Source organism: Fusarium subglutinans (assembly GCF_013396075.1).
Source record: "Fusarium subglutinans strain NRRL 66333 chromosome Unknown NRRL66333_c0000061, whole genome shotgun sequence".
NCBI classification, from domain to species: Eukaryota; Fungi; Ascomycota; class Sordariomycetes; order Hypocreales; family Nectriaceae; genus Fusarium; species Fusarium subglutinans.
In genome coordinates, this window is record NW_023502124.1 from 232,483 (window position 1) to 259,935 (window position 27,453).

The 27,453-nt window shown below is 47.8% G+C and overlaps 14 protein-coding genes across 14 annotated transcripts; 7 read left to right on the top strand and 7 right to left on the bottom strand.

Annotated features, from left to right (window-relative positions):
• Positions 1–336: 336 nt before the first annotated feature.
• On the top strand, positions 337–930 carry FSUBG_6103 (uncharacterized protein; the record flags this gene model as incomplete). The annotated part of the gene is made up of 1 exon (XM_036684268.1): positions 337–930. One exon carries the CDS (start codon positions 337–339, stop codon positions 928–930), a length of 594 nt encoding a protein of 197 aa, XP_036538464.1.
• A 1,782-nt stretch (positions 931–2,712) lies between these two features.
• FSUBG_6104 (beta-glucosidase) lies at positions 2,713–5,262 on the top strand (the record flags this gene model as incomplete). Its single annotated transcript, XM_036684269.1, has 4 exons — positions 2,713–2,848; positions 2,910–3,477; positions 3,531–3,824; positions 3,882–5,262. 4 exons carry the CDS (start codon positions 2,713–2,715, stop codon positions 5,260–5,262), a joined length of 2,379 nt encoding a protein of 792 aa, XP_036538465.1.
• A 341-nt stretch (positions 5,263–5,603) lies between these two features.
• On the bottom strand, positions 5,604–6,212 carry FSUBG_6105 (uncharacterized protein; the record flags this gene model as incomplete). Its single annotated transcript, XM_036684270.1, has 1 exon — positions 5,604–6,212. The coding sequence occupies one exon, from the start codon at positions 6,210–6,212 to the stop codon at positions 5,604–5,606; it is 609 nt and encodes a 202-aa protein (XP_036538466.1).
• Positions 6,213–7,071: 859 nt separating this feature from the next.
• Positions 7,072–8,721, bottom strand: FSUBG_6106 (TPR domain protein; the record flags this gene model as incomplete). The annotated part of the gene is made up of 1 exon (XM_036684271.1): positions 7,072–8,721. The coding sequence occupies one exon, from the start codon at positions 8,719–8,721 to the stop codon at positions 7,072–7,074; it is 1,650 nt and encodes a 549-aa protein (XP_036538467.1).
• A 477-nt stretch (positions 8,722–9,198) lies between these two features.
• Positions 9,199–10,168, bottom strand: FSUBG_6107 (ketoreductase; the record flags this gene model as incomplete). The annotated part of the gene is made up of 2 exons (XM_036684272.1): positions 9,199–9,829; positions 9,882–10,168. 2 exons carry the CDS (start codon positions 10,166–10,168, stop codon positions 9,199–9,201), a joined length of 918 nt encoding a protein of 305 aa, XP_036538468.1.
• Positions 10,169–11,010: 842 nt separating this feature from the next.
• Positions 11,011–12,855, top strand: FSUBG_6108 (uncharacterized protein; the record flags this gene model as incomplete). The annotated part of the gene is made up of 3 exons (XM_036684273.1): positions 11,011–11,133; positions 11,182–11,667; positions 11,719–12,855. The coding sequence occupies 3 exons, from the start codon at positions 11,011–11,013 to the stop codon at positions 12,853–12,855; spliced, it is 1,746 nt and encodes a 581-aa protein (XP_036538469.1).
• Positions 12,856–13,282: 427 nt separating this feature from the next.
• Positions 13,283–16,263, top strand: FSUBG_6109 (phosphatidylethanolamine n-methyltransferase; the record flags this gene model as incomplete). Its single annotated transcript, XM_036684274.1, has 3 exons — positions 13,283–13,440; positions 13,504–13,611; positions 13,671–16,263. 3 exons carry the CDS (start codon positions 13,283–13,285, stop codon positions 16,261–16,263), a joined length of 2,859 nt encoding a protein of 952 aa, XP_036538470.1.
• An 89-nt stretch (positions 16,264–16,352) lies between these two features.
• Positions 16,353–17,664, bottom strand: FSUBG_6110 (uncharacterized protein; the record flags this gene model as incomplete). Its single annotated transcript, XM_036684276.1, has 4 exons — positions 16,353–16,445; positions 16,496–16,512; positions 16,564–17,235; positions 17,283–17,664. The coding sequence occupies 4 exons, from the start codon at positions 17,662–17,664 to the stop codon at positions 16,353–16,355; spliced, it is 1,164 nt and encodes a 387-aa protein (XP_036538471.1).
• Positions 17,665–18,042: 378 nt separating this feature from the next.
• FSUBG_6111 (5-carboxyvanillate decarboxylase) lies at positions 18,043–19,008 on the bottom strand (the record flags this gene model as incomplete). The annotated part of the gene is made up of 1 exon (XM_036684277.1): positions 18,043–19,008. One exon carries the CDS (start codon positions 19,006–19,008, stop codon positions 18,043–18,045), a length of 966 nt encoding a protein of 321 aa, XP_036538472.1.
• A 481-nt stretch (positions 19,009–19,489) lies between these two features.
• FSUBG_6112 (puromycin n-acetyltransferase) lies at positions 19,490–20,233 on the bottom strand (the record flags this gene model as incomplete). The annotated part of the gene is made up of 2 exons (XM_036684278.1): positions 19,490–19,857; positions 19,924–20,233. 2 exons carry the CDS (start codon positions 20,231–20,233, stop codon positions 19,490–19,492), a joined length of 678 nt encoding a protein of 225 aa, XP_036538473.1.
• Positions 20,234–20,729: 496 nt separating this feature from the next.
• FSUBG_6113 (dihydrolipoyllysine-residue acetyltransferase component of acetoin cleaving system) lies at positions 20,730–21,701 on the top strand (the record flags this gene model as incomplete). Its single annotated transcript, XM_036684279.1, has 1 exon — positions 20,730–21,701. The coding sequence occupies one exon, from the start codon at positions 20,730–20,732 to the stop codon at positions 21,699–21,701; it is 972 nt and encodes a 323-aa protein (XP_036538474.1).
• Positions 21,702–22,182: 481 nt separating this feature from the next.
• FSUBG_6114 (thioredoxin M-type) lies at positions 22,183–22,539 on the top strand (the record flags this gene model as incomplete). The annotated part of the gene is made up of 1 exon (XM_036684280.1): positions 22,183–22,539. The coding sequence occupies one exon, from the start codon at positions 22,183–22,185 to the stop codon at positions 22,537–22,539; it is 357 nt and encodes a 118-aa protein (XP_036538475.1).
• A 457-nt stretch (positions 22,540–22,996) lies between these two features.
• FSUBG_6115 (alpha beta hydrolase family domain protein) lies at positions 22,997–23,834 on the bottom strand (the record flags this gene model as incomplete). The annotated part of the gene is made up of 2 exons (XM_036684281.1): positions 22,997–23,338; positions 23,424–23,834. The coding sequence occupies 2 exons, from the start codon at positions 23,832–23,834 to the stop codon at positions 22,997–22,999; spliced, it is 753 nt and encodes a 250-aa protein (XP_036538476.1).
• A 1,149-nt stretch (positions 23,835–24,983) lies between these two features.
• Positions 24,984–26,612, top strand: FSUBG_6116 (phenol 2-monooxygenase; the record flags this gene model as incomplete). The annotated part of the gene is made up of 1 exon (XM_036684282.1): positions 24,984–26,612. One exon carries the CDS (start codon positions 24,984–24,986, stop codon positions 26,610–26,612), a length of 1,629 nt encoding a protein of 542 aa, XP_036538477.1.
• Positions 26,613–27,453: the final 841 nt, after the last annotated feature.

Consider the following 27,453-nt stretch of genomic DNA (forward strand, 5'->3'; position numbering starts at 1 on the left):
CAAGTTTTATTACCCCTCCTGTAGCTGTGTGTTGTGGATAATCGCTGTATGACATAGCATGGCATGGCCATCTGACATTCTGACTCGGGTGGAGAGCACTGACTAGCCAGGTTGACTCAATACATGACTACGTGCGTCGCGTCGGTAAATGTTAGCTCGGACCGAGATCAGATTTTCCGTCAAACTGCATCGAACATATAGATTATGACCTCTTGAACCACCCGTGGAAACAACCAAAAGTAACATAACCGGTCTTGAAACTCGGTTGCAGCATCGGTCTTCAGGTACCCAGCCGTACAGTTTTCCATCCTGACAATCCCACATTCTATCTCCAAAATGGAAGCCTCACCAATAACAGTGGCTGTTGTTCACACTCCATACTGGAATCTATCAGATGTCGCTTTCCTCAGAGAAGGACCGCACAACGTGTTGATGCCTGCACTCCTTTACCTCCGAGCCACAGACATCGAAACGGCATATTCAACGCCTCGTCCGTCGCAACACTCCCACGAACGCAAGAGAAAACGACCTCGCCGAAATGATGGCGAGTCATCAGTTCGGTTGATTCATCAGTTCTCGCCAAAGTCAGACGAAGAGCATTCTAAGTCATCTCCGTGCTCAGTCGACTCCAGTGACTCGACCGGCGACCATGATAGAGATCCTGCGAACATTCTTCATAAGTTGAATGCGACGGAGCATGAACGCTTACTACTACATGAACTCGAAGATGAGATACGTCAAGACGGATATTACAGCTTGGCTCAGTCAACACCAAGCTTTGCACCAGTATCCAAGAGAATCAGACATGAGCTCGATGCCTTGAGGGCGAGGGAACAGAAGTCGCCAGAAGAGGAAAAGGACGAATATGAGCGGTGGGTGATGGGCTCATGGGATAATTTGTTCTCAAGAGCATCTGTCTATCCAGAGTAAAATGCGGAAGAAACATGTGCAGTTTCTGCGTTTTGTATTTGCATTCATGTCCCATAGCGTAAGTCGTACTTTAGTATCGCCCGAAACGTAGCTGATGTGAAAGATAGTTGTTCAAAACAGACCAAACAGGACGCGCGGATCGTCAGTCGCAGTCTAAGGCGCTCTTCTCAGGTTGGCCAGCATAATTGCTAAAGAGGTGCAGAAGGAACACAAAGGTTGGGTTTTCCACCACCACGATGGAAAGAAATGCTAGGTCAACTTTGCCGAACCCGCAGGTTCTAGTCCTGAAGAAGAGCAGATTCCGTCTCGTCCATAACGTCCCGGATGACCACTTCAACTGCTTACGGTTGGTGAAGGATGGGCTAAGGAATGGTTATTCCGAACCTTGTGAGAAGTGAAATGATACGCCAGTATTCGTGCCCCTGGCATGATGCTTATGGAGGGGGGGTCCTGGGTTGCAATGCATGTCGCAGAGTCTTGCGAATAAAAGAGAAAGCCGGGGAGAAGTTCACTCGGGCAGTTGTCATCAAGGATGGCCGAATGCTGGGACACGGATAGATTATAAAAGTATTTACCGGACTGTTAGTTAGGTTGTTGCTAAGCCTTTATGAACAGCGACTCTTTGACCCATATCATAACATACCCTTCTCTTTATCAGTTTGTGTTATCATTCTTTCTTTCTTAATTTTGGTTTTGGTTTACTTCTATCTCGAAAACAGAACAAGCCTCACAAGTAGTCAGTGAGTTCTAGTTAGAACGAACAAGTACGTGTATGCAGTCTCGGCCCGGGCTGTTACAATGAGCGATAATTATGTTTGTCCGTACCGCGAGTGCCTTTATCATCCAGCGTCGAGCCATGAACAAGCACATACGACCATACCTATCAGAGAACTCGGGATCCCGTCCGCCGTCCGCTCTCCCATAGATAAGCTGGTAAGGGGCGGATTAGTAGTTGGGTCGGTGACGACCAGCGAATCCCCGCTGTTGTATGTTTTTTGGTGGATGATCTGCTTCCTTTTTGCCCATCGTCCCGTCTGATCCTGTGTTGCGGTCCTCGATACTCTCGTGATGCTGAACGGTGCTAGTGCAAGCTGCATGTATTAAACCCACTCGGCTGCTCCTCGGAGCTACAACGTGAGCAAGAGGAAGAAAGAGAGTGCAAATTTTCAAGGCCGATGCCGCAAGATGACGGATATCCCGTCGGGGATTGAGAGAACGATGTGACATGCCGGCTAAAGGTCGGGGGACGGGCAGCGATCGAACTCTGTCACTAACTCAATCAAGGTCACATTACCGGCGAAGGCACAATTCTGGGGTAAATGCAGCCAAGCTTAACCCCAAACCAGAAAGGCGGAGGTGGAGAAAACTGGGGAGATGGTCTGTCTAACTCACAAACCCTTGTCACTCAAAAGTCGGGGAAGCCAATGTCAGGCGACGACATAGACCCCACAGTCCCAGTGACTCGTTAAAAGGCCCGAATATCCTCGACGGTTTTCTGTAATGGTAACGCTATTGCCGAGTTTCCTGCCCATTTGAAAGCATTGCGTAAAGGCTAGAGACCAAGATCCATTATTCAGAATCACCATGTTATTTGCTAAGTTCCCCGATGGTGTTGGGACGAGTGATCAGAGGAGCCGATGCGTTTTGCCGACGGGCGGGGGACTGATGGTTGAGTCGTGCAGTTTCTGTATGCTGTGATGTTGAAAATGGGGTATATAAGGAGCGCAGATCCTGAGCGTAAGTGCAGTATGCCCAGGCATCGGGACAAGCAATCGAGTCACAATGTTTCCTTCTACCATATCTTGTTTGGTGGCCCTGTCTCTGATGAGCCAGGGTCTATTAGCTCAGAAGCAACCAGAAAACGTCATTACTGATGATACCTACTTCTACGGTCAATCGCCACCGGTTTATCCTACACGTGAGAACTCTTTCTGCAATTCAATGAGCCATACTGATCTCTCAACAAGCGGAACAGGTAGACACCGGATCATGGGCCGCGGCCGTAGCCAAGGCCAAGAACTTGGTGTCCCAATTGACTCTCGAAGAGAAAGTGAACTTGACAACAGGAGGTCAGACAACCACCGGGTGCTCTGGCTTCATCCCAGGTATTCCCCGTGTAGGCTTTCCGGGGCTGTGTTTAGCAGACGCTGGCAACGGTGTCCGCAACACAGATTATGTGAGCTCCTTTCCTTCAGGAATCCATGTCGGCGCAAGCTGGAACCCGGAGTTGACCTACAGTCGGAGCTACTACATGGGTGCCGAGGCCAAAGCCAAGGGTGTCAACATCCTTCTTGGTCCAGTATTTGGACCTTTGGGCCGAGTTGTTGAGGGAGGTCGCAACTGGGAGGGCTTCTCCAATGATCCCTACCTGGCGGGCAAGTTGGGGCATGAGGCTGTCGCTGGTATCCAGGACGCCGGAGTCGTTGCGTGCGGGAAGCACTTCCTTGCTCAAGAGCAGGAGACTCACAGACTTGCGGCGGCCGTCACTGGGGCTGATGCAATCTCATCGAATCTCGATGACAAGACAATCCATGAATTATATCTCTGGTAAGCACATGGTGCCTTGGCCTTATTGATGAAACTTACTAATACCCGAACAGGCCTTTCGCTGATGCAGTCCACGCCGGACTCGCCAGTGTGATGTGCAGCTACAACAGAGCAAACAACTCACACGCCTGCCAAAACTCCAAGCTTCTTAATGGCCTCCTCAAGGGTGAATTAGGATTCCAGGGATTTGTTGTCTCGGACTGGGGCGCTCAGCAGTCTGGTATGGCTTCAGCGTTGGCTGGCTTGGATGTTGTGATGCCCAGCTCGATATTGTGGGGTGCCAACCTTACCCTTGGTGTGAACAATGGAACTGTTCCCGAGTCACAGGTTGACAATATGGTAACGCGGTACGCTTAATCTCAGCCTCGTCTCTCTCGATTCTCTTTTCGCTGACAATCGTCTAGACTTCTTGCAACTTGGTATCAGTTGAACCAGGACCAAGATACTGAAGCCCCCGGCCACGGACTCGCTGCTAAGCTTTGGGAGCCTCACCCAGTAGTCGACGCTCGCAACGCAAGTTCCAAGCCTACTATTTGGGATGGTGCTGTTGAAGGCCATGTTCTTGTCAAGAACACCAACAATGCACTGCCATTCAAGCCGAATATGAAACTCGTCTCTTTGTTCGGATACTCCCACAAAGCTCCTGACAAGAACACCCCGGAGCCCGCCCAAGCCATGTTCTCCCCCTGGTCCGTCGGTGTCCAATCTGCCAACCTCACTGAGCTGAATACCGGCTTTCTCGGAAACCTGAGCCTCCATTACTCCGCCATTGCGCCCAACGGAACACTTATTTCTGGTGGAGGCTCGGGTGCTAATGGATGGAGTGCGATCAGCTCACCTTTCGATGCTTTCGTTACACGCGCAAGGAAGGAGGGTACTGCTCTATTCTGGGATTTCGAAAGCTGGGATCCTAGCGTCAATCCTACTTCTGAAGCTTGCATCGTCGCTGGTAACGCATGGGCAAGCGAAGGCTGGGACAGACCCGCTATTTATGACGCCTATACTGATGAGCTTATCAACAACGTCGCTGACAAGTGTGCCAACACTATTGTTGTTCTTCACAACGCTGGAACACGCCTTGTGGATGGCTTCTTTGGTCACCCCAACGTCACAGCGATCATCTACGCACATCTTCCGGGCGAGGACAGTGGAGACGCTCTTGTCTCATTGCTCTATGGCGATGAGAATCCATCGGGCCGTCTCCCGTACACTGTTGCCCGCAACGAGACTGACTATGGTCACTTGTTGAAGCCAGACTTGACTCTCGCCCCCAACCAGTTCCAACACTTCCCCCAGTCCGACTTCTCTGAGGGTATTTTTATTGATTATCGGCACTTCGACGCCAGGAACATCACTCCCCGTTTCGAGTTTGGTTTCGGCCTGAGCTACACAACCTTTGAGTATGCTAATCTCCAAGTCTCAAAGTCCCAGGCCCAGACCCAGGAATACCCAGCTGGTGTTCTTACCGAGGGAGGTCGTTCAGATCTGTGGGATGTCGTTGCTACTGTGGCAGCAAACGTCAGTAACACTGGGTCTGTTAACGGCAAGGAGGTTGCACAGCTGTACGTTGGTGTTCCTGGTGGTCCTGTGAGACAGCTACGTGGCTTCACGAAGCCAGCAATCAATGCTGGAGAGACGGCCACCGTGACCTTTGACCTTACACGCCGGGACTTGAGTGTTTGGGATGTTATTGCGCAGGAGTGGCAACTTCAGCAGGGAAGCTATGCTATTTACGTCGGCAGAAGCAGTCGAGATCTACCTCTACAAGGTACTCTGAGCATCTAGTTATGATTCGAGTGGATGGCTCAGTATAGTTAGTTGAATCTATGTCTCTAATACTGGATATGATTGATTTCATGATTAAGTGACCATATCTGCCTTATCTTAGGATAAGTATTTACTGCAATACTTATTCCAAGGCGGTGGAGTATCGTAGCCTGTTCTCTCATTTGTGTATAACATATGATATTTTTGAAGGCCAGATAATTTACCTGACTATCGGTTTATGGGAAAGCACATTCTATAAGAGGGGGCTCATGAGGTTCAGCATCGGTGCAACGTCAATTCACTTTCTAATGCTAGTACCCGACAGACAACAGTGTAGTTCCTCGCAGTCCATTGCTGCCTCAATCAATCTTCCTCCTCTTCCTCTTCCTATCTTCGTCGTCTTTCTTATCTTCTTCGTCTTCTTCGGCTTCGTTGTCTTCATCGCCTTCCTCTTCCAGCTCCTCCCGAAGCTCCTGAAGTTCAGCCTCAGCCTTCTCAGCTCGAGCCAAGTATAGCTTAGCCTTCTTCTCAGCCGCGTTCTTCTCCTTTCTGACCTCCGCCAACGCCCTCTGAAGGCCTTTAGTAACTACCTGAGAAGAATGAACCTGGTGTCTATCACCATAGCCCCCAGGAAAAATCGGCGGAATGGTTGTTGATTCCCCGGCGATGAAAGCATCAACCACCTCGTCCATGGCGGTTTTTATCTCCTTGGCCTTGGGACGGAAGTTGTTAAGGATAAAAGAAAGGGATTTTGGCTTCAGCTCCCACTGCTCGGGGTACTCTTCTTCGCCCTCAGCACAGTATTTAAGCTTGTAGTCTGGAGCGAGAATCGTGGCGAGGTCCATGTCAGTTGGTGTGATCTTGTCTGCATACTTCAGAGGGCCTTCCGAACTAATGTGCTTTGCATAAAAGCGGCGGAGCTGACGCGCTCGGAGGAAAGTGTTCTCTTCGGCTGTTGCCCAAGCCATGATGGATGTTTGATAGTAGGATTAGTATTTGTTATGTTGAAGATGGTGGTGTAGGTTCGAATGAAGCTGTTGATTTCTGGATGGAAAGCAAGCCCAGATACTAAGGAGGAAGAAAGGTATAAATATTTATATACTATCCGATTACATGTCTAAGGCCCGATTAAGCCAAAAGGTCATCAAAGCTTGCAACTGATACTCTACATGTTCGTGAGAATAGCATACATTAAGGTGGCCTTCTTCGACCAGTTCGCTCCACTGAATCCTTTGTTATGTTTCTTGGGTTCATCGAAATCATTTTATGTTCTCTCTTCAATTAATGCCTACGCTGCGAACACAGGTGAACACATAGCTCGGGTCAGAGGTTCTGCTTTGTTTATCGGGTAGGACAAAGAACAGCTCGTACAGAACTTGGAGAACAACTACACTTCCAGAGTTCATGAGATACCACTGTAACAACGTTCTAGCCATTCTAGATACCTAAAGCTAAATTGACTGAATCGTGCAGTGATCAGAGTTATACATAAGAGATGTGATGAACTTGCGTAGCGAGAAGTCAGCTCCTTGTCAAGTTTTTATTTCCATTGTTACTGTAAATTGGAGTCTTATTGAGCTGCCTACAGTAATCTAGGGTTACCAATTGTTACTAGAGATCCTAAACTTGGAACAATTCATCATCATCAGTTTAGGATATGGTCGTCACAACCTCTTCTCAAGATAGACTAGAATTTGCATTGCGGTCTAAAAGGGTAACAGAGAAGTAATAGTTGCCGCAACAGGCAAAAACATACAAATGTTCACCAACCATATTTCCTCGCAGCCTACAATCTAAGAGTGGTAAGATGAACGTTGGTGTTCATTCTCATTTTTCCAGTCTGCAATAACAAGAGGCCTTGACGACAACATCAGTACCTGCTAGCGCTTTTTGCAGATGGCCTTCAATCTCCTTCGCCTCTATGTCTCTCTCCAATCTTGTGAAACCTTCGTGAAGACCGTGCAGTGCCCATACGTTATTAGGGTGCCTCAAAGCTCGAGGGAGTGTATCGTTGAGTCCCAAGTCTGTCTTGTAAATCTCAACTGCCTCCTCGAGGTATCCCTGCTCCATCAGCAACGCACCATATGCATGACGGGTAGGCTGCATCCACCCCCACGGTTCGTCATATGGAAGATTGTCCTCGCGACAGATAGCCTCGCGAAGGTGCTCAAAGGCGACATCATAATTCTTTCTCCGGTATTCCAGTTCCCCATCGAGCATCGCTTCACCCACTCGGAGGATATCCAGACAGGTGTTGTTGAAAAGAGTGCGTGACGTTGGAACTCTCTTTAAGGACTCGTGGAATAGTCCTTTGTGGTGTTCCGACTCTGACACTCTGCCAGTAGCAGCAAAAGCTACACTCTTCGCATACAAGGCGATCGACGTGGTCATGCAGTATAAGTCCTGGTCTTCTGGTAGCTCCATATCAATCAGATCCTGCCACTTTCCAAACCTGACCAAGATGTGAGCACGAAGACTCAGAAACGCTTCCAGCCAGTCAGCCATAGGCGGAGACTGGATTTGAAGAAGGTCCTTTGGGATAGTAGACTCCAGCTGACTCGCAGTGTCAATGCAAACTTTGTACTGCCCCGCGAGCATAGCGGCATAAACCCGAAAATGAAGATCGTGGCATCGGTACAGAGAATAAAAGTTCAGAGGGCCAGCTTTGGATAGGTACTTATCATCAGCTTTGATCGCCTCGGAGTTGGAGTCAATGGCTGCTTGGTAGTGTCCACAGAGCACGTCCAAGTGAGTTGGCATGTGGTGTAGATGTCCTCCGTCAGGTACGAGCCCACGAAGGTGGTTGGCCGTTGGAAGAGCATCTTCTGGCCTAGGAGACATTTCCATCAAATGGATATACAAGTGGAGTAAGCCGGGATGCTCCAGAGAACCATTGAGCTTCAGGCCATTATCGATTATCGATTTGATCTTCAATGTGTGAGCTCCAGGGGTAGGTTCTCCTGTCTTTAGATCCCAGAGATTCCACGGATTCAAGTTCATCAAAGCGTCTGCATATAACGTAATGACATCCAAGTCGTGTGGAAAGTCTCTATGCACCACTTCCATTGCATGAGCAAACCCTTGGTTCCATGAAGAACAATTCGAAGGTCTCTCTTGTGGATAACGGTGCTGAAGTGCTTTGATAAGAGCTTGTTCCACGGGAGTGCAGGCCAACATCTTATCCATGGCTGTACGGGCGGCATTGTGGCCGCGCGCAACTGCATCGGCCAGGTCCTTATCATCAAAGAACGACCAGGGCTTGTTGTAGTTTGGCCCCAGGCTATATGCCAAACCCCAGTAGGCCATTGCGCAGTTGGGATCGGAATTGGCGGCCCGCTCGAAGCAAAAGACGGATTCCTCATGATTAAATGCATACGCCCAAATGAGTCCACGATCGAACCAGGCTTGGCTTTCGGGGGAGGTAGTCGAGACAGTGCGCTTGTACAAGCCAAGCTCGAAAGGGTATACGGATGACATTGCAAATCGTGATGACGTTTCAGGTACACAGTGCCAGGATTAGAGGGATGAGCAATGTCAAAAGTTGCCCTGCTTTTCAAACATGAGTTATTTTTCCTCTGTTAAGTACGTGTCCCCCTCCTCAAGTCATGGGACCAATCACGCGCTTCGACTTCAGCCATTTAAGGTTCCAGATTTTAAGACAGTATAGGGTAGTGCAGAATATCTGGGTGACATGACTTTGTCTCTGTGAGCAGAGCACAACTTTCATTTCCTCTCACTGAAAGATTCTTAATTACATGTGAACAGGGGGAATATCACGATATGTTACATGCCATCTTAGTGATTCGCTTCAGCGTAAAATGGCTGAAATGAATTAGTGACTAAGATGGTAAACCCGAAATAAATCATGCGCTGACCAACATGTTGCTATTCGTACTCACTGCAGGCTACGCTTATCATCTAGAATAACTACTGACTCCCTGCACTCCCCTAACTTTACAGCATGGAAGCAAACTCCATATACTCCTTAGGGGTGATGTGATCATGGTCGTCCCGATCTGTAGCATAACTGACATCCTTCCACTCGTTCAGCACCTTGAGTTGCTCCTCGCACTTCTGCTCTCCGCAATCGAACGCATCAGACCCAATAGCAATACTGACCGCCCATGGCTTTCCAGCCGCTATCCCCTCACCCTTCATGATATCCACCATAGCCTTTGCGACTTTGTCCAGTTCGCCGGTCCTCTGAGCAAACGCCTTGGCAAACATGAGTCCAAGTTCCCCCATGAGCTTATTATAATCTGCAATGGCAGGTCCTTGGATTGCAAACTCCGGTCCATCTTCGTCCCTGGGATGGCCAAGTTTGGTAGGGAAGTTACCGCACATGAATCCGACGCAAGAAATGCCAAAAGGCCGGACCTCCTTGTGGAGGCTCTCGATATAAGTGCTAAGGGCTGCCTTGGATGCTGCGTAGTGGGACATGAAAGGCAGAGGACCCCACGAGCTGGCGGACGAGGTGAAGCCGATGCGACCATGGCCTTGAGCACGGAATCGCGGGAGGATAGCGCGAGTAACGTTCATGTGCCCAAAGAGATTAACTTGGAAGAGGTTTTGGACGTATAAATCACTATCATTTCTCATCAGCTCGCTTCCTCATCGAAGGTTCATAGGGTACTTACTCAGCTTCTTCTGCGCACTTCAGGGCAGAAGCACCAGCATTATTCAACAGAATGTCGATGTGTCCAAAAATGGACCATACCTCGTTAATGCTGGCCTGTACCACGGCCCATGGGGCAGTTATGTCTAGTTCCAAGATGGCTACATTGTCTGACTTGAGGTGGCCGAGTTTCTGGTTTGCTTTGCGGCCGGAGGCAATGACTTTGTCGCCGCGGGCAACGATCTCATTAACCAATGCAGCGCCAATACCAGATGTGGTACCGGTGACGAGCCAGACAAGAGGAGCCATGATAGACTAGTTATGTTTTGAAGGGGGTATGAGAATTGGAGATGTGACAATGGAGTGATTGTGTAAGTATGCTGTTGAGGGTGAGTCAAAGGCGGGAAGCCTTCTATGTTCTTATAATTTTAATTTCTCCATGATCAGGCTTTAGCTGGACAGCAAAAATCCGAATTAAGCCATATCTTTCACATCTTCAACCTATCTACGGACGGAGATACGATCCAAGACGGCTTATGTCACGTGATGCGGACCAAACTCGTCCGTCTCATCGTCCGCCTCACCACGAACTGTCTCGCTAGCCCATTATCGCTTACACATCGTTTCACTCCATTCGACAGCCCTAACCAACTGGAGCGAAAAGGATTTCGGCCGAGCAAGACTCTACTCACGTGAATCTACCTAGTCTGCCCGGTATACCATGTCCGCCGCAGCCCCAAGGGTGATGTCCCAGTCCGTCGCGGCTAGACGGAAGATGAGAAAGGGGACGCATAGTTGTACTGAATGTGAGTCACTGTACCCATTTGGATGAACTCGGACATCGCGCTTGAAGTTAGATATTACGAGTATCGTGTATCTTGACAGAATGTATCCACCTTGTTGTTTCTATCTGTTGCAAGACAATGGTCAATCGTTGAATAAGTAGGTTGTGTAATTCCAGGCTGACCATTACTTTAGGTCGAAGGAGAAAGATAAAATGCAAGTTCCAACCTGGAACTGCATCTCCTTGTATCCCATGTGCTGCCCGCGGTTCTCCTTGTCTCGATCAGCGTGATGTGACTCCAGTGAACAACAGCAATACTAATACCGAAAGTATAAGCTTGCGAGATAGAGTCGCTGTTCTCGAAACTATGGTGAGACATCACGGTCTGACGCGTGAGCCGGCCGTAAACCATGAAGGGGGTGATCTTGAAGAAGAGCCGGCTGAGGCAGATGAAAGGGCGCCTTTTGTGTCTATGCTTAACAAAGCCGAGGTAAAGGAGGTGATGATCGTTTATGACGGTTTGCTGATCATTTTCAAGGGATCCATGGAAAGTCATTCTCAAATAACCCGGCCTTCTCACCAAATTCCATCTCGCAAAAGTCCACCATTTTACACGCAAAGCTCAAGTGACGCGTGCTTAAAACTTCGCTCGGTTCTACCAGAGTATGACATTCTAACATCTACTCTATCAAAGAATGGAGCCTGGTGGAGTAGTTTCCGTCAGAAGGTGCAGGTCATTTGCCAGGGATCTTATGAAGACCTGGCCGCCTTTGCTACGCGCGCCTACACGAGCAATGACCCTGCCGAACTTGGCATGCTTGTTGTCGCATATGCACGTAGCACGGGGCATCACCATGACCTATACGGGCTCGTTGATAAACTGTCCATCCCCGATTCTGAGCACTCTTACTCTGCGGAGGCAATGGAACTTCTTCTGTTATTGGCTAAAGCCTACAGTGATATTGGACAACCTCGGCAGTCTTGGATGATGTATAGGAAAGGTCTCGCTATTTCCGAAGTCATGGTAATCCTATCCTAAGCATAGTCAGATTTCATGATCCTAACAACGTCGCAGGGCCTGTATAGACGGGAAATGGTTTCTCCTCATCTGAAGAGCATCTGGTGGGCCTTCTATCACGGGGATCGCTTTTCGAGTCTTCTTCTTGGCCTTCCATATGGATTCAACGACGCTCATCTTAGTCCAACCGTCGAGCCATACAACATGCCAGTGTACCCAGAGCAGCGTTTCGTTCTGCGCTGTGCCTCCATTGCAGGAAAGATCATTGACCGGAATATGATACCTGGGAAGCCATTTTCTGCAAGTTCAATGCTTCTTGACGAGCAAATGGATACAATCGCTTCTTCTATGGACCTGAGCTGGTGGGATCTACCTGAGTCACTTCCCAACTCCCATGCCGAGACAGATGAGCTGAGAAACGTTTTACTGTTGCATTTCTACTTCTTCCATGTCAGAATCAATCTTCATCTGCCATTTATTGTCGGAACAGAGTCGAAATCTCCTCGAAGCTCTCACAGACTGGCATGTTTGGAAGCTTCTCGACAACTGCTTAAACGATTTACCATTTTGCGTACTCAAATTGAGGGTTTCAGTATCTTTGACTGTAAAACAAGCGACTTTGTCGGGTTTATGGCTTGCGTAATTCTAATTCTATGTCTGTCGCAACCACAGTCTGACGAGATTATCATTCCGCTTTCAGACGAGGATCAGAAGCTTGTTACACAAGTTAAAGGCATCTTTGAGAGAGGAGAGAAAGCGGGATGTAAGATTGCTTGTCAATGTCGAAGGATGCTTGACATACTATCGGGCGTTACCCACGACAGTGACGATGGCTCATCGAGCAAACTGCCAGATAGAATTGCAATCCCCCACTTCGGATACATCCGGCGGGATGTAGTACAACAGGCTGGGTTGCAAGCCACAGTAAGGGCCTCAATGGCAGGTTCCACCGAGCAAAGTATGACAGCAGCCCTAGCCATCTCAAGGGATGGTCTGGCTGGGCTAGAAACTGAACCTGGAAGTAGCAATTGGCCAGTGCCTGTGGATACGGAAATGTGTTGGGAGTTTGGTGGACTCGAGCATTTCCAGATTGATGATGATCTTTCATCGTGGCTTGATACTGCGATGTTGGACGTGAACCTAGAGTGGAACATGCCGTCAGGTGGATTCGTGCATGACACCCCGTTTCTATAGGGGGCATGGTAGGGGAAGACAGAAAATCCAGGACCTTAATTCTAAGTGATAGATTAGGATGTTTTTACTAACTCTAGCATATATTTTGCAATGTTTATCTTTGATACCCTATACTCAGGTCTGAGTTTCCTTATTCCCCACGGCCGTGTGTTGCCTTGTGGCGTATAATAAAGTACTATGCACAGGTGTTATAAATGTGCATTTGTGCATAACTCTAAGTCAATGGAAAATTCCGCTCGGGGATGAAAATGAAGCAAATGTTTCATCTCAGTGGGACGCCATGGAAACAAGGAAATGTTGTTTTTGTCGCCTCAGGCCACAAACTTGACTAACCGTACCCACGGTCACGGTCTCTAGCTCACTTCTTCATCTCGTCCTCTTCACTTGCATCTTCATTATCGATCAATCTAACTAAATTCAATCAAAAATGGCCGACGGGGAAACCTATTGTGCTATCTGTGGTGTACCAGCACACAAGATCAGGATCAGGAATTATGATGATAGCCGTATATCACGAAGGAGTGCAGAGAGTCAGATGAACGTCAGTCTCATGGGCCGACCAGACAAGAAAGCTGCAAAACCACGGTAAGAGTCAGATCAACACAAAACTTATTATTAGGGGCCGAAGGAGTCTGACCTGCTATGTAGCCCTGTTATACTCGCCACGCCTGTAAGGTATCTGGGTCATAATCGGTATGAGCTTCCATCACCCGATCATCCTTTTGCCACGGAATACAGTTTCGGCGAAGTTCCAACGTAAGTAATACACTACAATACAAGATGATAGAAGATTTGATACTGATTCAATTGGTTAGATACGACTGGACTGAGGAGCACGATGTTTTGATTCCGTTTCACCTTCACTGCTTCGACCTTGCCAAGCAAGTCGCAAGTCCTCATGATATCGATGCTTCTATCATATACGAGACTTTCCGATCCCATTGCGACAAACCCTATACTTTTGGTCTTCAACTTGACTATGGAGGTGCAAAAGACTGTCGATTGGTGGAGTGGAGGGAAATAAAAGGTACAGAGTATCTGCTCGCTTCTCCGACTGAAATCCCCCATGCCACAGACTTCATTAAGAGCATCCTGGCCGAGTCACAGCTCCAAGAGCCTCAGGCTGCAGTTACTCGACATGATAGAGATGACAAAGACACACTCGACAAGCTCCCAGGCGAACTTCTGTCCGGCATTATTCAGTGTCTCGACCTCAAGAGTCTCTGCGCCGTGCGTCTTGCGTCGAGAAGTGCAGCGAGAGAAACATCTTCAAACGCCTTTTGGAAGAACAAAATCTCTTCCGATATGCCCTGGGTTGTCGGTCTGTTCCCTGGGAGAGACGTCATGGATAATCTACAGATTGATTGGCTCAAGGTCTACAAAGCGCTGCGAGCAATCAGCAAAGGCGAAGACCAACGACAGCCTTTCACTACAGGTGGTATACGAAATCGGGCCCGAGTCTGGGACGTCTGCACGCGATTTCTGAATGAGTATTGGCCCCGGAAAGAAGCACGAGAAGAGGAACTGGTCAACAAAACAGCGGTCCTCAAAAAGGCAGAAAATACCCCGGAACCTGTATTGAGATTCCCCAAAAGTAACGGCCTCATGTCGTCCAAGGCGAGTCTTATAGAGACCTTTGACGATATGCTAAGCGCTGAGCCTGTCATCGAGGTGCTCTGGTCAGCTGGCGGTGAGCTTGCTGGTATTTCTTGTAGCACTACGGCTGGAGGAAGAGCGAGAACGGCCGGATCAAAGAGTCTCTATGCTACGAGCGACAAAGTGCACATCCCTAAGGACGACTGGATCACTGAGCTGGTCATCACCAGTCAAGATGCTCTGGATGGAAGTAGTGAGCTTAACAATCTTGACGAAGAGGAGCTCGACACCATCATACGCAAGGTGGTTGGTCTGGAATTTATCTTTTCCAAGCGCGATCCAGTACAGGTTGGCGAGTCCAAGGGCGATAAGCTCCTCCTCCTCCCAGAATCTGACAGCTTTATCGTCGGGTTTCAAGCTGGGCGGGCTGCAGGGGAGCCCATTTCCGACCTGTCCTTGTTATACCACCCTCTCACCAAAGCACCGAAAGAAAGTCGTTCGCGAGTCCATCCCCGAGAGTACCTGGATGAATTTGGAGTTCAATTGAACGATCCCGAGACTACCACTTATCTGTGGAAGAATGAACTGCCACCAAGAGAACTTCACATCATTCCTGCTCGATGCGGTATTATGCCCCCTGATCCAGACGATGATAATCTCTGCGAATCTCTTATCTTTGGTACTACAGATGATGACTTGAGCAAGATTACCTCCATCGGCGTGGATGCTCAACTCCGAGGGTTTGAAGTATGCCTTAGCAATGGAGAATCTCGCACCATCGGAAAGACAAACGCGATGCAATACTTTCCCATTGATGGCCAAGGCGGCGAAAGGATTCTGTATGTCAACTCGGAGATATCCTTCTACCCAACCGGAGTACAATTCGTCACCACCAAAGGTCGCCACTTCATCGTCGGACAACCTGATCCACATGCCAAGATCAGGTTTCCCGAAGCAGGACGGCTTAATGACCGCGATGCTCTGATGGGTATCTACTGCCATTGGCGGCACCGGCATACGCCACAGACCGGGCTTGATATGATCGGAGCGTTTGTTAGCAAATCTGGTCTTGGTCCCTCCGTACGACCCCAGCTGGCGATGGATGTGGACGAGCACTATTGGGCACCTGAACTTCCGCCGAAAGGAATGAAGAAAATTGGTAGGGTCTATGGAGAACGGGGTTTTGATTCCATAAAAGACAGCAGAATTCGCCCTCAAGTGCCGAGCAGAAATGCTGTCGTTTCATGGTTCGACTGCAGCAGGCCTATTGCATCGATTAAGGTTGGCCTTTGTCACGGGACAGAGAAATTTCAGATTCCGTTGGTAGCAATGACTTTTACATATGCAGACGATAAGACCACCATGTCCATCGGCCCAACAAAGTTCTCCCCTCCGAAGGACAAACTGGGTAGGGCTGGTCACTACTGGTGTGGGTGCGCAGAGGGGAGTCATCGAGATGAAGAACTGCAGCAGCAGCCGCACTATACCGAAGATGAATGGGATGCGCAAGGGTCGTATCTTGAGTCTGCTCAGGTATGGGTTGGTGACCACGGAGTTTTGACGGGACTGCAGTTTATTGCGCGAGATGAGAGAGAAAGTCCAGCCTGGGGATATTGTATAAGTGAGAAGCCCGTAACTGATCCTCACATCAACGTCAGGCGCCTCACAAAACCTGTTAAATTGCCGCTTAAGACGTCGGAGGAGAATCGTGGGGCGGGGCTCAAGGTATTTGTTGATAGGATGGATCGAGATGTTCCGCGGGATGATCATGTGGTGGTCGGCATTCAGCTATTTGAGTTTAGCAAAGATTAATCGAATAAAAAATTACAACTGTGGTCACTGAATAAGATATCTGTCACTGCCAACAAGACCTGTGAATAGATGGTAAAAGGATATTGTATCTAGCTCTTTCGTTGTCCAAGTCTCTCGATCTTTTGGTCCACCCAAATAGGATACTTGTTAAGACTCTCATACCACTGTATCACACTACCAATCTGCAATTCCATGTCAGTGAATGCTATCCACAAAGCACCGTTGTACTCACCAGAAACGCCCATGAACCTATAAATGTCGAGAGCGTTAGTGCATACTCAACACCTGAATGCGTGATACCAAAGCCCAGTGCACCACAAAGAGTAAAGCCAATAGCGCCTATCAAGTTCCATAGTCCGATATGCCATCCCAGGACCCCAGGCGCTGGAATGTACCATCGAGGTTGAACTTCAACCATGAACAGGATGCTTGAGACGATGAAGCCCGTGCCGCCAATGACTTGAGGAAGCCAGTAGACGCCGTTCTCAGCTGGTGTAGAGAGGTTATTGAGTATAGGCGGTAATGCTGTGAATCCTGATATCCAGAATACCGTGGCGCCAAACGTTTGTGAAGAACAGGCCAAGAAGCCAATGTCGAAGAAATAATGAGTTCTGAGTTCATACCACGTCGGCCACCAAGACCACATCCGATCATTTCCCGCTGATTCCGGGGTGCTGTTATCTAGTGCCTTGGAGCTTTGCTTGACAAAAGTCCTCTTTTGCGCGTGTGCATGCTTGCAGTTATGCGCGTGAGTGAGATGAAGCATCCCATCTACACTCTCTTCAACAGCCCAACCAAAACAGTCCGATCGGTTTTCATTTACGGCTTCAAGCATGAGTAGGAATGAGCCAAACTCAAAGACGGTGGCACCGATGAAAGCTGTCAATCCGCCGGCCCAGTCAGAGACCTTGGTTGAGGGATTGAGGACGGGGAGCCATGAGTAAAAGCCATTGATGACCCAGATGATGGAACCTTGACTGTTAGCTGTAATGACTTTGATATCAGGAGGTCTCGAGTACCAATTGTGAAGACGAGGGCGACGTCGTAGGATACATCCCAGACTGGGTATCTGACAAACATCTTCAAGATACCGCGGAGAGTCTGGTGATACGAATTCGATAGCCTCGGCCCTTTCGTTGCTTCATGCTTGTGAGGATCAACACTGACGGCCAGCGCATGCCGTCCTTTTCTGTTATCACGACTCCTCCAGACATAAGCAACCCCGGGACTCTCAGCGCCCGGTCGCGATTCCTTTCCAGCATTTCCGGCGTCAGACTCTGCATTGAGCGCCTTCTTGTCGGCGACTAGATATCGCTTCGTTGGATTAAGCGCCTTGACTGGGCCGGTCGTGCGCTCAGCGTGGTAATGCCGACCGTGGAAATGGTCGCGAGCTCGTGGCATTGTTACGGTGGAGATGGGATGGGCTGTTGACCCGGAATAAACAAGAAAAGGGCGCTGTGTCGTTTTTAAAGTTGGCAATTGATTGGATGACGTGGATGTGTATCAAATCGGATTAGCGCGTCACAGCGCGACGCTATACGATATGAACACTGATGATTGATTGCTAAGAACTAGCGAGGTATTGATGATGCTATGTCTGCATTCTAATAAATCTTGGTAGATACAATTGATTTCACGATCAAGATAACATTGACAAGTAAGTTTCGATACTGATATATCCGGTGGCTTTGCCTTCGAGTCGGTTAGCGAACAGAATTACATGCTAGCTCACGGCGCTTGTCTCAGAACCAACAGTTTCTACAAAGGTGAATCAGCTTCTCAACCTTGGCGAAACAACAACTTCCTAGCGGTCCCAGAAGAAAAAGCCTCAATCCCATCCTTGTCAAGAATCCCTTCCCTTCGGATCATCTCTAAATACTCCTTTCCAACCTTATTATCACTGAAAGGATAATCAACACTAAACATGACTTGACTCAGAGGCATGTTTCCCAACAGGCACCGTAAAGAGTGCACGTCAAACATTCCTGAAGTCGTGATCCAGATATTGTTATGCATCACCTCCGCAAACCCACGTTTCATGCCGAAGAATACAGTGGCCTTGTTGATACGGTCAAACATATATGGTATGAGCTCTCCAGAATGTCCAATGATAATTTTGAGCTTCGGATGGCGGTCGAAAGTGTTACTAGCCATGAGGCGAAGAATGGTGTTCGCAGTGCTGGCATGCCACCCAAAAGCAAAGGCGCCGAGTGCAGTTGCTGAGTTGCTGTCTGACTGCAGATTGCCGCCTGAGTACAAAGCTTCTTTTTCTTTTTGACTTGGCCATGCGGGATGTATATAAATCGGCACGTGGAGTTCCACAGATTTTGCCCAGAGGATATCGTACTCACGGCCATCATAGAAGTTGCCGTTGGAATGGTTATCAACGAGCGCACCGACGAAGCCATGCTCTTTGATACATCTTTCCAGCTCATGAGTTGCTGCCACGGGATCACCCATCGGGAGACACGCAAAGCCAGCGAAGCGAGACTTGTTCGCTCGGACAGCTGCAGCAAGCTCATCGTTACAAGCTATTATGGTTTCGGCTGTGACAAAGTTTGTGGGAGTGTGAGACAGGACTTGGATCGCTACATTGTTCTCGTCCATGTTCTTGATTCGTTCATCATCGAGGTCGACGAGCTTATTGATGATACTGTCCGGAAATCCATGGATCGGGTCGTCTGTTGCTTCCGTTGACGAGTGTGCCGCCGGAGAGAGAAAGTGTTCCTCAAGTGTAATACTCATTGTAGTGACGAATTGTTTGCTGACGTGTTGAAGGTCAAGAAGGTGAAGTCGGAATGAGAAGGCGCAAAGTCTACAAGCTCACAACTGCGAATACTGTCACAGGGAACAGAGTTAACTCGTATCATATGCCTAATATACTATGTGCGCTCTTCGGAGATCTCGGATAAAACGGTTATCGCCATACAATATGCGAACTAGCTGATGAAGTCATCTCGGTGCCGGTTCGGCAAAACAGACTATGGTAACAAATTACTCCTATATGAGACCAAATTATATGAATCTATGCACTGTATTCGATTCGACGTACACAGAACTTTTAGGAGTCCCAGGCCGCCTTCAGCCGCGTTTCGGGAGGTCCCAGTTTCGAATTAAGACCATTCTGAGAATCTTCTCTGCTCTCAACAATAGATAATCTAAACACACTAGCAATAGGGAGAAGCCACAATATTGATCCCGTTGTGCTTCTACTCTCAGCATCCGATCAATCTCTAACCATTACCATGCCGCCTTTCCAATCGTGCAGCCCTTCAACCTCAACCTTGTTCACCTCAACAAAGCCATATCTTGCATAAAGCTTCTCCAGACCAGCTAGACTAACGAGCCAAGCCGCTGAGTCCTCATCATCTACCTTCTCAAGTCCATCTTCAAGCAGCATCTTGCCAAGACCCTCTCCTTGCAGGACAGGGTCGACGCCCAGCAGAGAAAGGTAGTGCGCCTTTTGTCTCTGTGGGGTGTCGAGCACATGCGGTTCAACGTCAGAAAATGCTTGTTCAAAAGTTTCCATGTTGTTCTTGTTGAGACCTTGGACTGGGAAGAGATATTCTTGCAGGTTGATAAAGCCGTTGACAACTGAACCGATCCAGAACGCTTATACAATTAGCAGAGATCCGAAGGGTTCCAGCTATACAAACTTACAGGGAGACAAGACCTTTTGAAGAAGTGTCAGAGGCCGAGTTGGTCGCTTCCACCACGATAGGCCGACGGGATGATCATGCTTATCAACCACAACACTCAGCGAATACCCAGGCGTCCAATACCGACGCTGAAATCGTCGACAAGACCAAGTATAGAAAGACAAAGGATCCTGTCTCCTCGTGGGAAAGAAAAAGTCGATTAATGGTTCGTTGCCGAACGATGCAGCATAGATCCGTGTTGTAACTGGAACATCAAAGAAGGTTCCGGGCCGGATGCGGTATTTCGGCGCTGATTCTGAAGACTCCGACATGATGACACGATATAGCCAGCTTTTATTTCTTTGAAGTTTTTGTGACCGAAGACTGGGCTTCAGACAAAGGACAACGAGATAGACTGGTTGATATTGGGCAGCATGGAGTTGATACCTAGCTGTCTCTTTCTGAGGCCGGGGTGACTCAATTTTTCTGCCCGGGATCTACAGTCGGAACTGATCCGACTAGCCTGATAAATGGTCCACTCCACTTGCCAGATCATCATGATTTTGGTCGACGTGGTCAAAAAGACGTGTAAGCAGCCTATACCGTACTATACATGAAGACTTTCCACATGATCAGAGAAATCTAGTTGCATATTTTCCTTATCGAGGCAGGTCGTAGTAAAGCATCTCAGAGGGACCGTGGTAAGCTCAGTGTTCTAGACCGCCGCAGTCGCTTACAAATCTCCACTTGGTTTGACGGGCCTCATAAAACCCGCATGGCCAGCACACTGTTCTCTCATCACGTACGTATCATCAGAAAGTATTGACAATGCCACAAGATCTCGTTCTACCGCGCCCAGGGGCGAGTTACAAGCCTCAGCCACCTGTTGCGGGGCCGACAGAGTCCGCTTTTGTCGAAGCATTTGGAGCACTACTGCCGGCCGCTCAATTCCTTCAGACTCCCCGCGGTAAGGCTGCTTATTACGAGATCACACCTTCATCATCCAACGATGGTGTCGCCAGAATCGATAAAGTACTATTCATCCATGGTGTCCAGACTCCAGCGCTAGGGATGCTGCCCCTCGCACGCGCCCTTGAGAAATCGTTCCCGGCTGCGCATATGGTTGTGATCGACCTCTGGGGCCATGGACTGAGCGATACGCCTGTTGCTCCGCACGAATCATCACTATTTCACGAACTTATCGACAACCTATTGGATCATCTGAGCTGGCAGTCTACTCATATCGTCGGCTTTTCCTTCGGCGGAGCCACCACTGTCAGCTACGTTGCCTCCAGGCCCTCGCGCGTCAAGAGCTTCACTCTCGTCGCGCCCGCAGGTCTTCTACAACTCTCCATGTTCCCGCCCGAAGAGCAGGCCTATCTTCAAGGAGACGACTATGCTGCTGCGAAGAAATGCGTTTTGAACATTCTCGAGGGCGGAGACCTCGTTGTACCAAAGGACTGGAAACAGAGGGTCGCCAAGGGTGAAGTCGTCGCTGAGGCAGTCCGTGAGTGGCAGATGCGTGAACACCCGGGACATACAGCTTCTGTTGTTGCCATTTTCAGAGACGGAGCTGTGATGGACTCTCATGCTCAGTTTGATAAGGCGGCCAAGACAGGAATTCCATCACTCGCTGTCCTTGGAGAGCTAGATACCTTGTGTAACAAGGAGCAGCTGAACGATCTTGGATTCGAGAATGTGTTTGTTGTTCCCAAGGCTGTGCATAGTGTTGTGAGGGATCAGGCTTTGGATGTCGCGAACCTCATTGGAGATTTCTGGAGGGGACTAGAGCCGCAATGAACTGAAATAGATCTAGTAGTTCCTTGGAACAAAATGGCAGCATACACTTTATATGGCCCTTACCTTCACTAGTTGAATCCCTGACTTGATTGGACTACACAACATTGAAGCAACCCGAGAATGGAATTCGGGGAACTCATGGTTCTAGATCCCCAACGACATGCCACTTTATAGCCTCCACGCCAATAGTGCCATCTATAGTTCAACTATCGAACCAGTCACTCGGTACTGTCATGCTCATTGGCTTATATATATGACAGCATTCCAACGCAGGGCGCGATGGTTTCGAAGATGCAGTGACTTGATATCCAATTGGGCACTAAAGTACCGCCTTTCTAGGTCTCTCGTATCGCGTCAGATACATCATTAGCTGCTGAACCCAGTTATAAACTGTAACTCTCTCTTCCCCCCGCACCCTCATCCGATCTCCCCCACTATCCGTCTCTATTACTACTGAATCCCCACCAAACCAAACTTCATAATGCCTGTCACCGAGATCAAAAGCCAAGATGACTACGACAAACTCCTCAAAAAGTACAAAGTCGTCATCATCAACGCGGAGGCTTCATGGGCTGGTTCCAGCAAAGTTTTGAGCCCTATCTACAAGAGACTCTCCAACCAAATTCCCTACAACCCGGAATACTTCGTCCTCGCTAGATTCGACGTTGACGACGTACTCGATCTAGCCGAAAAGCTTGTTATCCAAGGTGTCCCGTTTTTTATTGCTTACGAGAATGGGGAGAGGAAGGATAGTGTATTGATGCCCAGTCCGACCAAGCTCGAGAAGTTTCTCACCGATTGGTCCGATAAGGCTCATGAGATAGGTAAACGTGGCTGAGAAGAAGTGATTTCGGCAGCAGGAGCCTGTTTTCTAAGAATGGAGATTCCATGATGGATTAAGAGGCGGTCCTCGCATGGTCATATGGCATATTTCCCCTTCGGTGAGTGTCATCGGCAGTTTGGACTATAAGATATGTGAGAATAGCAAGAATTGAAGGGATTGAACCATAAAGTCGGTAGAAATGTCATCGTTGTGTTTATGAGATCCATTTTCCATCTGTTTGTTTTCGGCTATGCGTTCGGCTACCCAAGTTGAGTTTGCCGATATCTTATCACGGCACCTCAAACGATCACGACTTGAAGAGAGCTGACGTCAGTGCGTAGACAAGGACGTTATTCCTCATGTCGCGTACTTTTTCATTTACATATTCTTGGCAAGGTTTCTAGATCTAAAAATGTAATAATTAACCTCAGACTCCAACAACCCTTGACCTCAAAAGACACAGATACAAAGTTCAGCTGGCGACCAGCTGGAGAACCGCATCGACAGTTTCCTCAGCCGCAGTAGCAAAGAACGCATGGCTCGCCTTCTCAACTGTCACTTTCCTGTCGATCCCCCCTACAGCCGCATACATCTCCTGTCCCGCAGGGGGCACCACGCGATCAGCCCCGCAAATAACATAGCCTGCCTTTCCCTTGTAATTCTCGTCTGTCAGCGGAGAGTAAGTGATGGGCGTGTTCATACTATTCAACGCTTGATCTCTCAGCAATGAAATGTAATACTCTGCTTCAGCGTCTGAAATGTCGTGGTACATGGTATCTTTAGCTCCTGTGAACTTGACCCAGCCCGTTGTCTCCTGTTATAATTAGAGTTTGTTAGTCTGTGAGGTTACCCTGTGAGGTTACCCTGCAGCACAGGGGAGGAGATGTCGAATTACGTACATTATAATCAACCCATGGAGGAAGATTCTTTGAATCTGTTCCCATCATGTCCAACGTTGTTTTTCCTTCAACGGGCGTCACAGCCGAGACGTAGATCAGGGCAATTACACCACCGTTCTTGCCCACTTGTTCCCGCTCTTTGTGGCTTAAGCCCCTAACAGCCTGTGAGCCATACATCCCGCCATAAGAATGCATCAATACGACGATATCCTTGCCATCCTCCACAAGCGGGAGCAAGAGTTCCCTCCTTAATGATTCAGCGTCATCTTGACAAGTGCCGTTTGCATCATGTAACCCCGGTGCGTTTTGACTGACGAATAGGTATCCCTTTTGTGTAAAGATCTTTTTTATGGGCTCGAATGACTCCACGGTATGCCACGCACCCGGTACGGCCAAAATAGTAGGAGACATGGTAAAAGGTAAAAAGAGGTCAATGGCAATGAAACCGCAGATGATGGGTTGTTGGCGCAACGCAGATTTATTATCACTTATTCAAGAATCAATAGATTGAGTCTCCTGTTATATGTATACCAATAATTAGCCTGACTTCCACGAAACCGGGTTCCAACAGAGATGCCGAGAATCCAGGGTCTTTCCATAAACAGTATGCCGACACTGACCTCGTGACCGACTCATGCTAGTTTTCCAAGTGAATTCACCCTAAACTTTAGTCCCTTTTTAAACGGTCTATTCTCCATATGACCTAGCAATATGGCTGCCAATGGAAGTAATGTTACCTATGATTCGGATTTTCTCAATGAGAGTCGACAGAATGAGCCTTGTGCGACGCATATCGCATTTTTAGTCCTGATGATTATGTGTCGTTTTGGTTCTTTTCATCGAGGTTGACAAAGAAGTCGCTGCCTTGGGACGATTGGCTTGCACACTTTGCAGCGGTTGACTATACCCATCTCCCTGAATTCGACGTGTCTGACATCTTCTACAGTTCAATAATGTTGTTGTTTTCATCGCAAGTATGTTGTACCTTCGATTTGGCCCAGGCAGGCATCTTCCATAGGTGATCTAGGACGAGCCGAAGAACATCGAAAGCTTCTTCAAGGCCATCACCGCCAATGAGATCATTTATACGACGGCTTTGTCTGTGCGAGTCTATCGCTCGTAGCATTATTCTACCACATCTTCGGCCTCTCAAGCATGGGATATTTTCCCATGGATTCAAAGCATTTATCTCGACGGCAAGGTTCACCACCCAAAGGCTCCCTGCATTCAGAAAATGCTCATGATCGATCACAAGACTCCATCGAGGCGCATGATCAAGCTTGAGTATAGAGTCACTACCAAGAAAAGAAATGGACCATTCATTCTTGAAGTGTTTTTGATGAAAATCCGGGTCACCCGAGCCCGGATTGTCTAAATCCCGAAAGTGGGGTGCCGGTCCCGAACCAACTGTGCCGTCCCGTCATGAATCCGATCTCAGCGTCGGACCCGGAGCGTCCCTTTTCGGGCTGATCAGACTTTTCGGGTAGAGCTATATATAACCCAATTTCCCCATCGAATTACCGCTCATTCTATCAACAACTTATCTTTTCTACAGACAACATGGCAACTATCGAAGAAACATCCGTTGTGATCGTTGGAGGCAGCCTTGTAGGCCTTTCTACAGCGCTCTTCCTCTCCCATCTCAACGTCCCCACCATCCTAATAGAGCGCCATCCCGGGAGTTCTCTTCATCCCCGTGCAATTGGCTACACTGCCCGAACAATTGAACTTTTCCGCACCGTTGGCGTTGAGTCCAAACTCAAAAGCATCCAATGGTCTGGCGGTCCTCCCCGTCGCATCGTTGTTGAGAGTCTTGCTGGAAAGTGGACTAAAGAGCAAGGCTGGACACAAAAGCCTAAAAGTGGACCGCCTGTTTCGTTCGCAGAGTACTCTCCTACTGAAGGTGTTGCTATCGCTCAAGACGTAATCGAACCTGTCTTGAGAGATCGAGCGAGGGAGCTTGGTGCAGATCTTAGACTGGGCTTCACTGTCACGGGCTGGAGTCAAGACGACGAAGGCGTTACAGTCAGCGCCACTGGAGACAACGGTGAAGAAATCCATGTCAAGGCAAGTCACATGGTCGCATGCGATGGCAACCGCAGCCGTATTCGAGAAAGTCTCGGTATCCAACGTCATGGCGTTGGTCTTCTCCGCAAGCTCCAGAGCATCATGTTCAGATGCGAACCTCTGCAACATTTCCTCGACCACGGCTACAGTCAATTCCAGATTGAGGGTCGCGAAGATGGCTTCGAGGCTTTCATGACCACTTATGGCGGGGGGCGTTGGATGGTAGCTTGGAACCAAGAAGTCGATGACCCTGAAGCTGTCCTCGATGACGCGACCCAGCGCAACATGATCCGCAAGGCTTCTGGGGTACAGGATCTCCGAGATGAGGACATTGAACTAATCACCACTGGAAAATGGGACATTGGTGGTCTTATTGCTGATAAGTTCTCTTCTGGTCGTGTCTTCCTCGCTGGTGATGCAGCTCATGCCCTACCTCCAAATCGTGGCGGTTACGGAGCAAACACCGGTATAGCTGATGCACATAACATCGCATGGAAGCTCGCATCAGTGCTCCGCGGCGAATCCTCGCCGGAACTTCTTGATACATATGGCGTTGAGAGAAGACCCGTCGCAGATGTTCGACATGACCAGATCTTTGCCAGGGAGGACTACAAGCGATACGTCGTCGACAAAGAATGGCCTGGCAAGAACGTTACGATAATGGACGATGTAGCAATGGAATTCGGATATTTTTATAACTCAAAGGCCATTGTCGGAGGTCCAGATGGCTCTGTTCCTGTCAAAAGGCCAGATGAGTGGAATGGACAACCGGGTACCAGAGCCCCTCACGTTGCACTTGAAGGCGATCATGTCTCAACTTTGGACTGTTTCGGTACATCCTGGGTCGTTATTTCAAAAGAGAAGAGATGGAGCCAGCTCGTGGCAGAAGCATGTAAGGCAATCAACGTAAAGATTACGTTTATGCACGTTGGAGGTGATGTTACCGAGAAGAATGAGGGCGATTTCAACAGGTTGTATGGGGTGGACGATACCGGTTCTTCATTGGTTCGGCCGGACGGTTTCATTGCTTGGAGAGCACCGTCATGGCCGGCTGAAGCACAGAGGGAGTTAATGCAGGCATTGGGTCAGGTTACCTTCTCGCTACAGCATACAGATGGGTAATATGAAACTCAGTGGTGATCGTCTTGGCTGGCAAGACAAATCTCTATAGATTATTTATTCTTATTTGTAGCTAACCATTATATTAAAAATTATTATAATATTAATCTTAAAACTTAATTAGCTTATATTCTTTTAGCTTTTAAAGCTTCTAGTTACCTAAATATAACTTACCTTAGTAAAAGTATTAATACTTTAACTTTTCTAGCCTAAATAACTTAGTTAATAAAACCTTTAATAATTTAACCTTTTTATTATAGTATATATATAATCTTTCTTAAAGTTATTTAATAACTCTAATTAATAACTTTCTAATAGCTATACTATATTATTACCTTTATAGCCTTTTATAATACTATAATTTATAGTAACTAGGTAATATTTTTTATAGCCTTTTAGTTATATTTTTATTTTCTTTTTTTATAAGCCTTTTTAGTTTCTTAGCTTTATAGTAAGTAAAGTTCTTAAGGTTGCTAGTACTTAGGTAATTAGTAACTATAGTCAATATTTTATAGCTAAAAAGGGTAATCTTAGTATAGTCTTTACTAGGGATATTAATATAATTAAAAAGCTATTTCTTTATAGAAATAATAACCTTAAGGAGTATTATAAAACCTATTTACTTAAATATATACTTAATAATCTAGATATTAAGGGTAATAAAGATAATAAGGAACCTGTATATTATTATAACTAAACAGGTAAAAGTGCTTACATTACATAGCCCTTACTTTTTTATTAAATTATTAAGCGGCTTACACTTTAACCCTGTTAATATTATAAGCCTTATAATATAGCTTGTAATATAGACTTATAACTTACTGTAAGCCTGGCTTATAATACT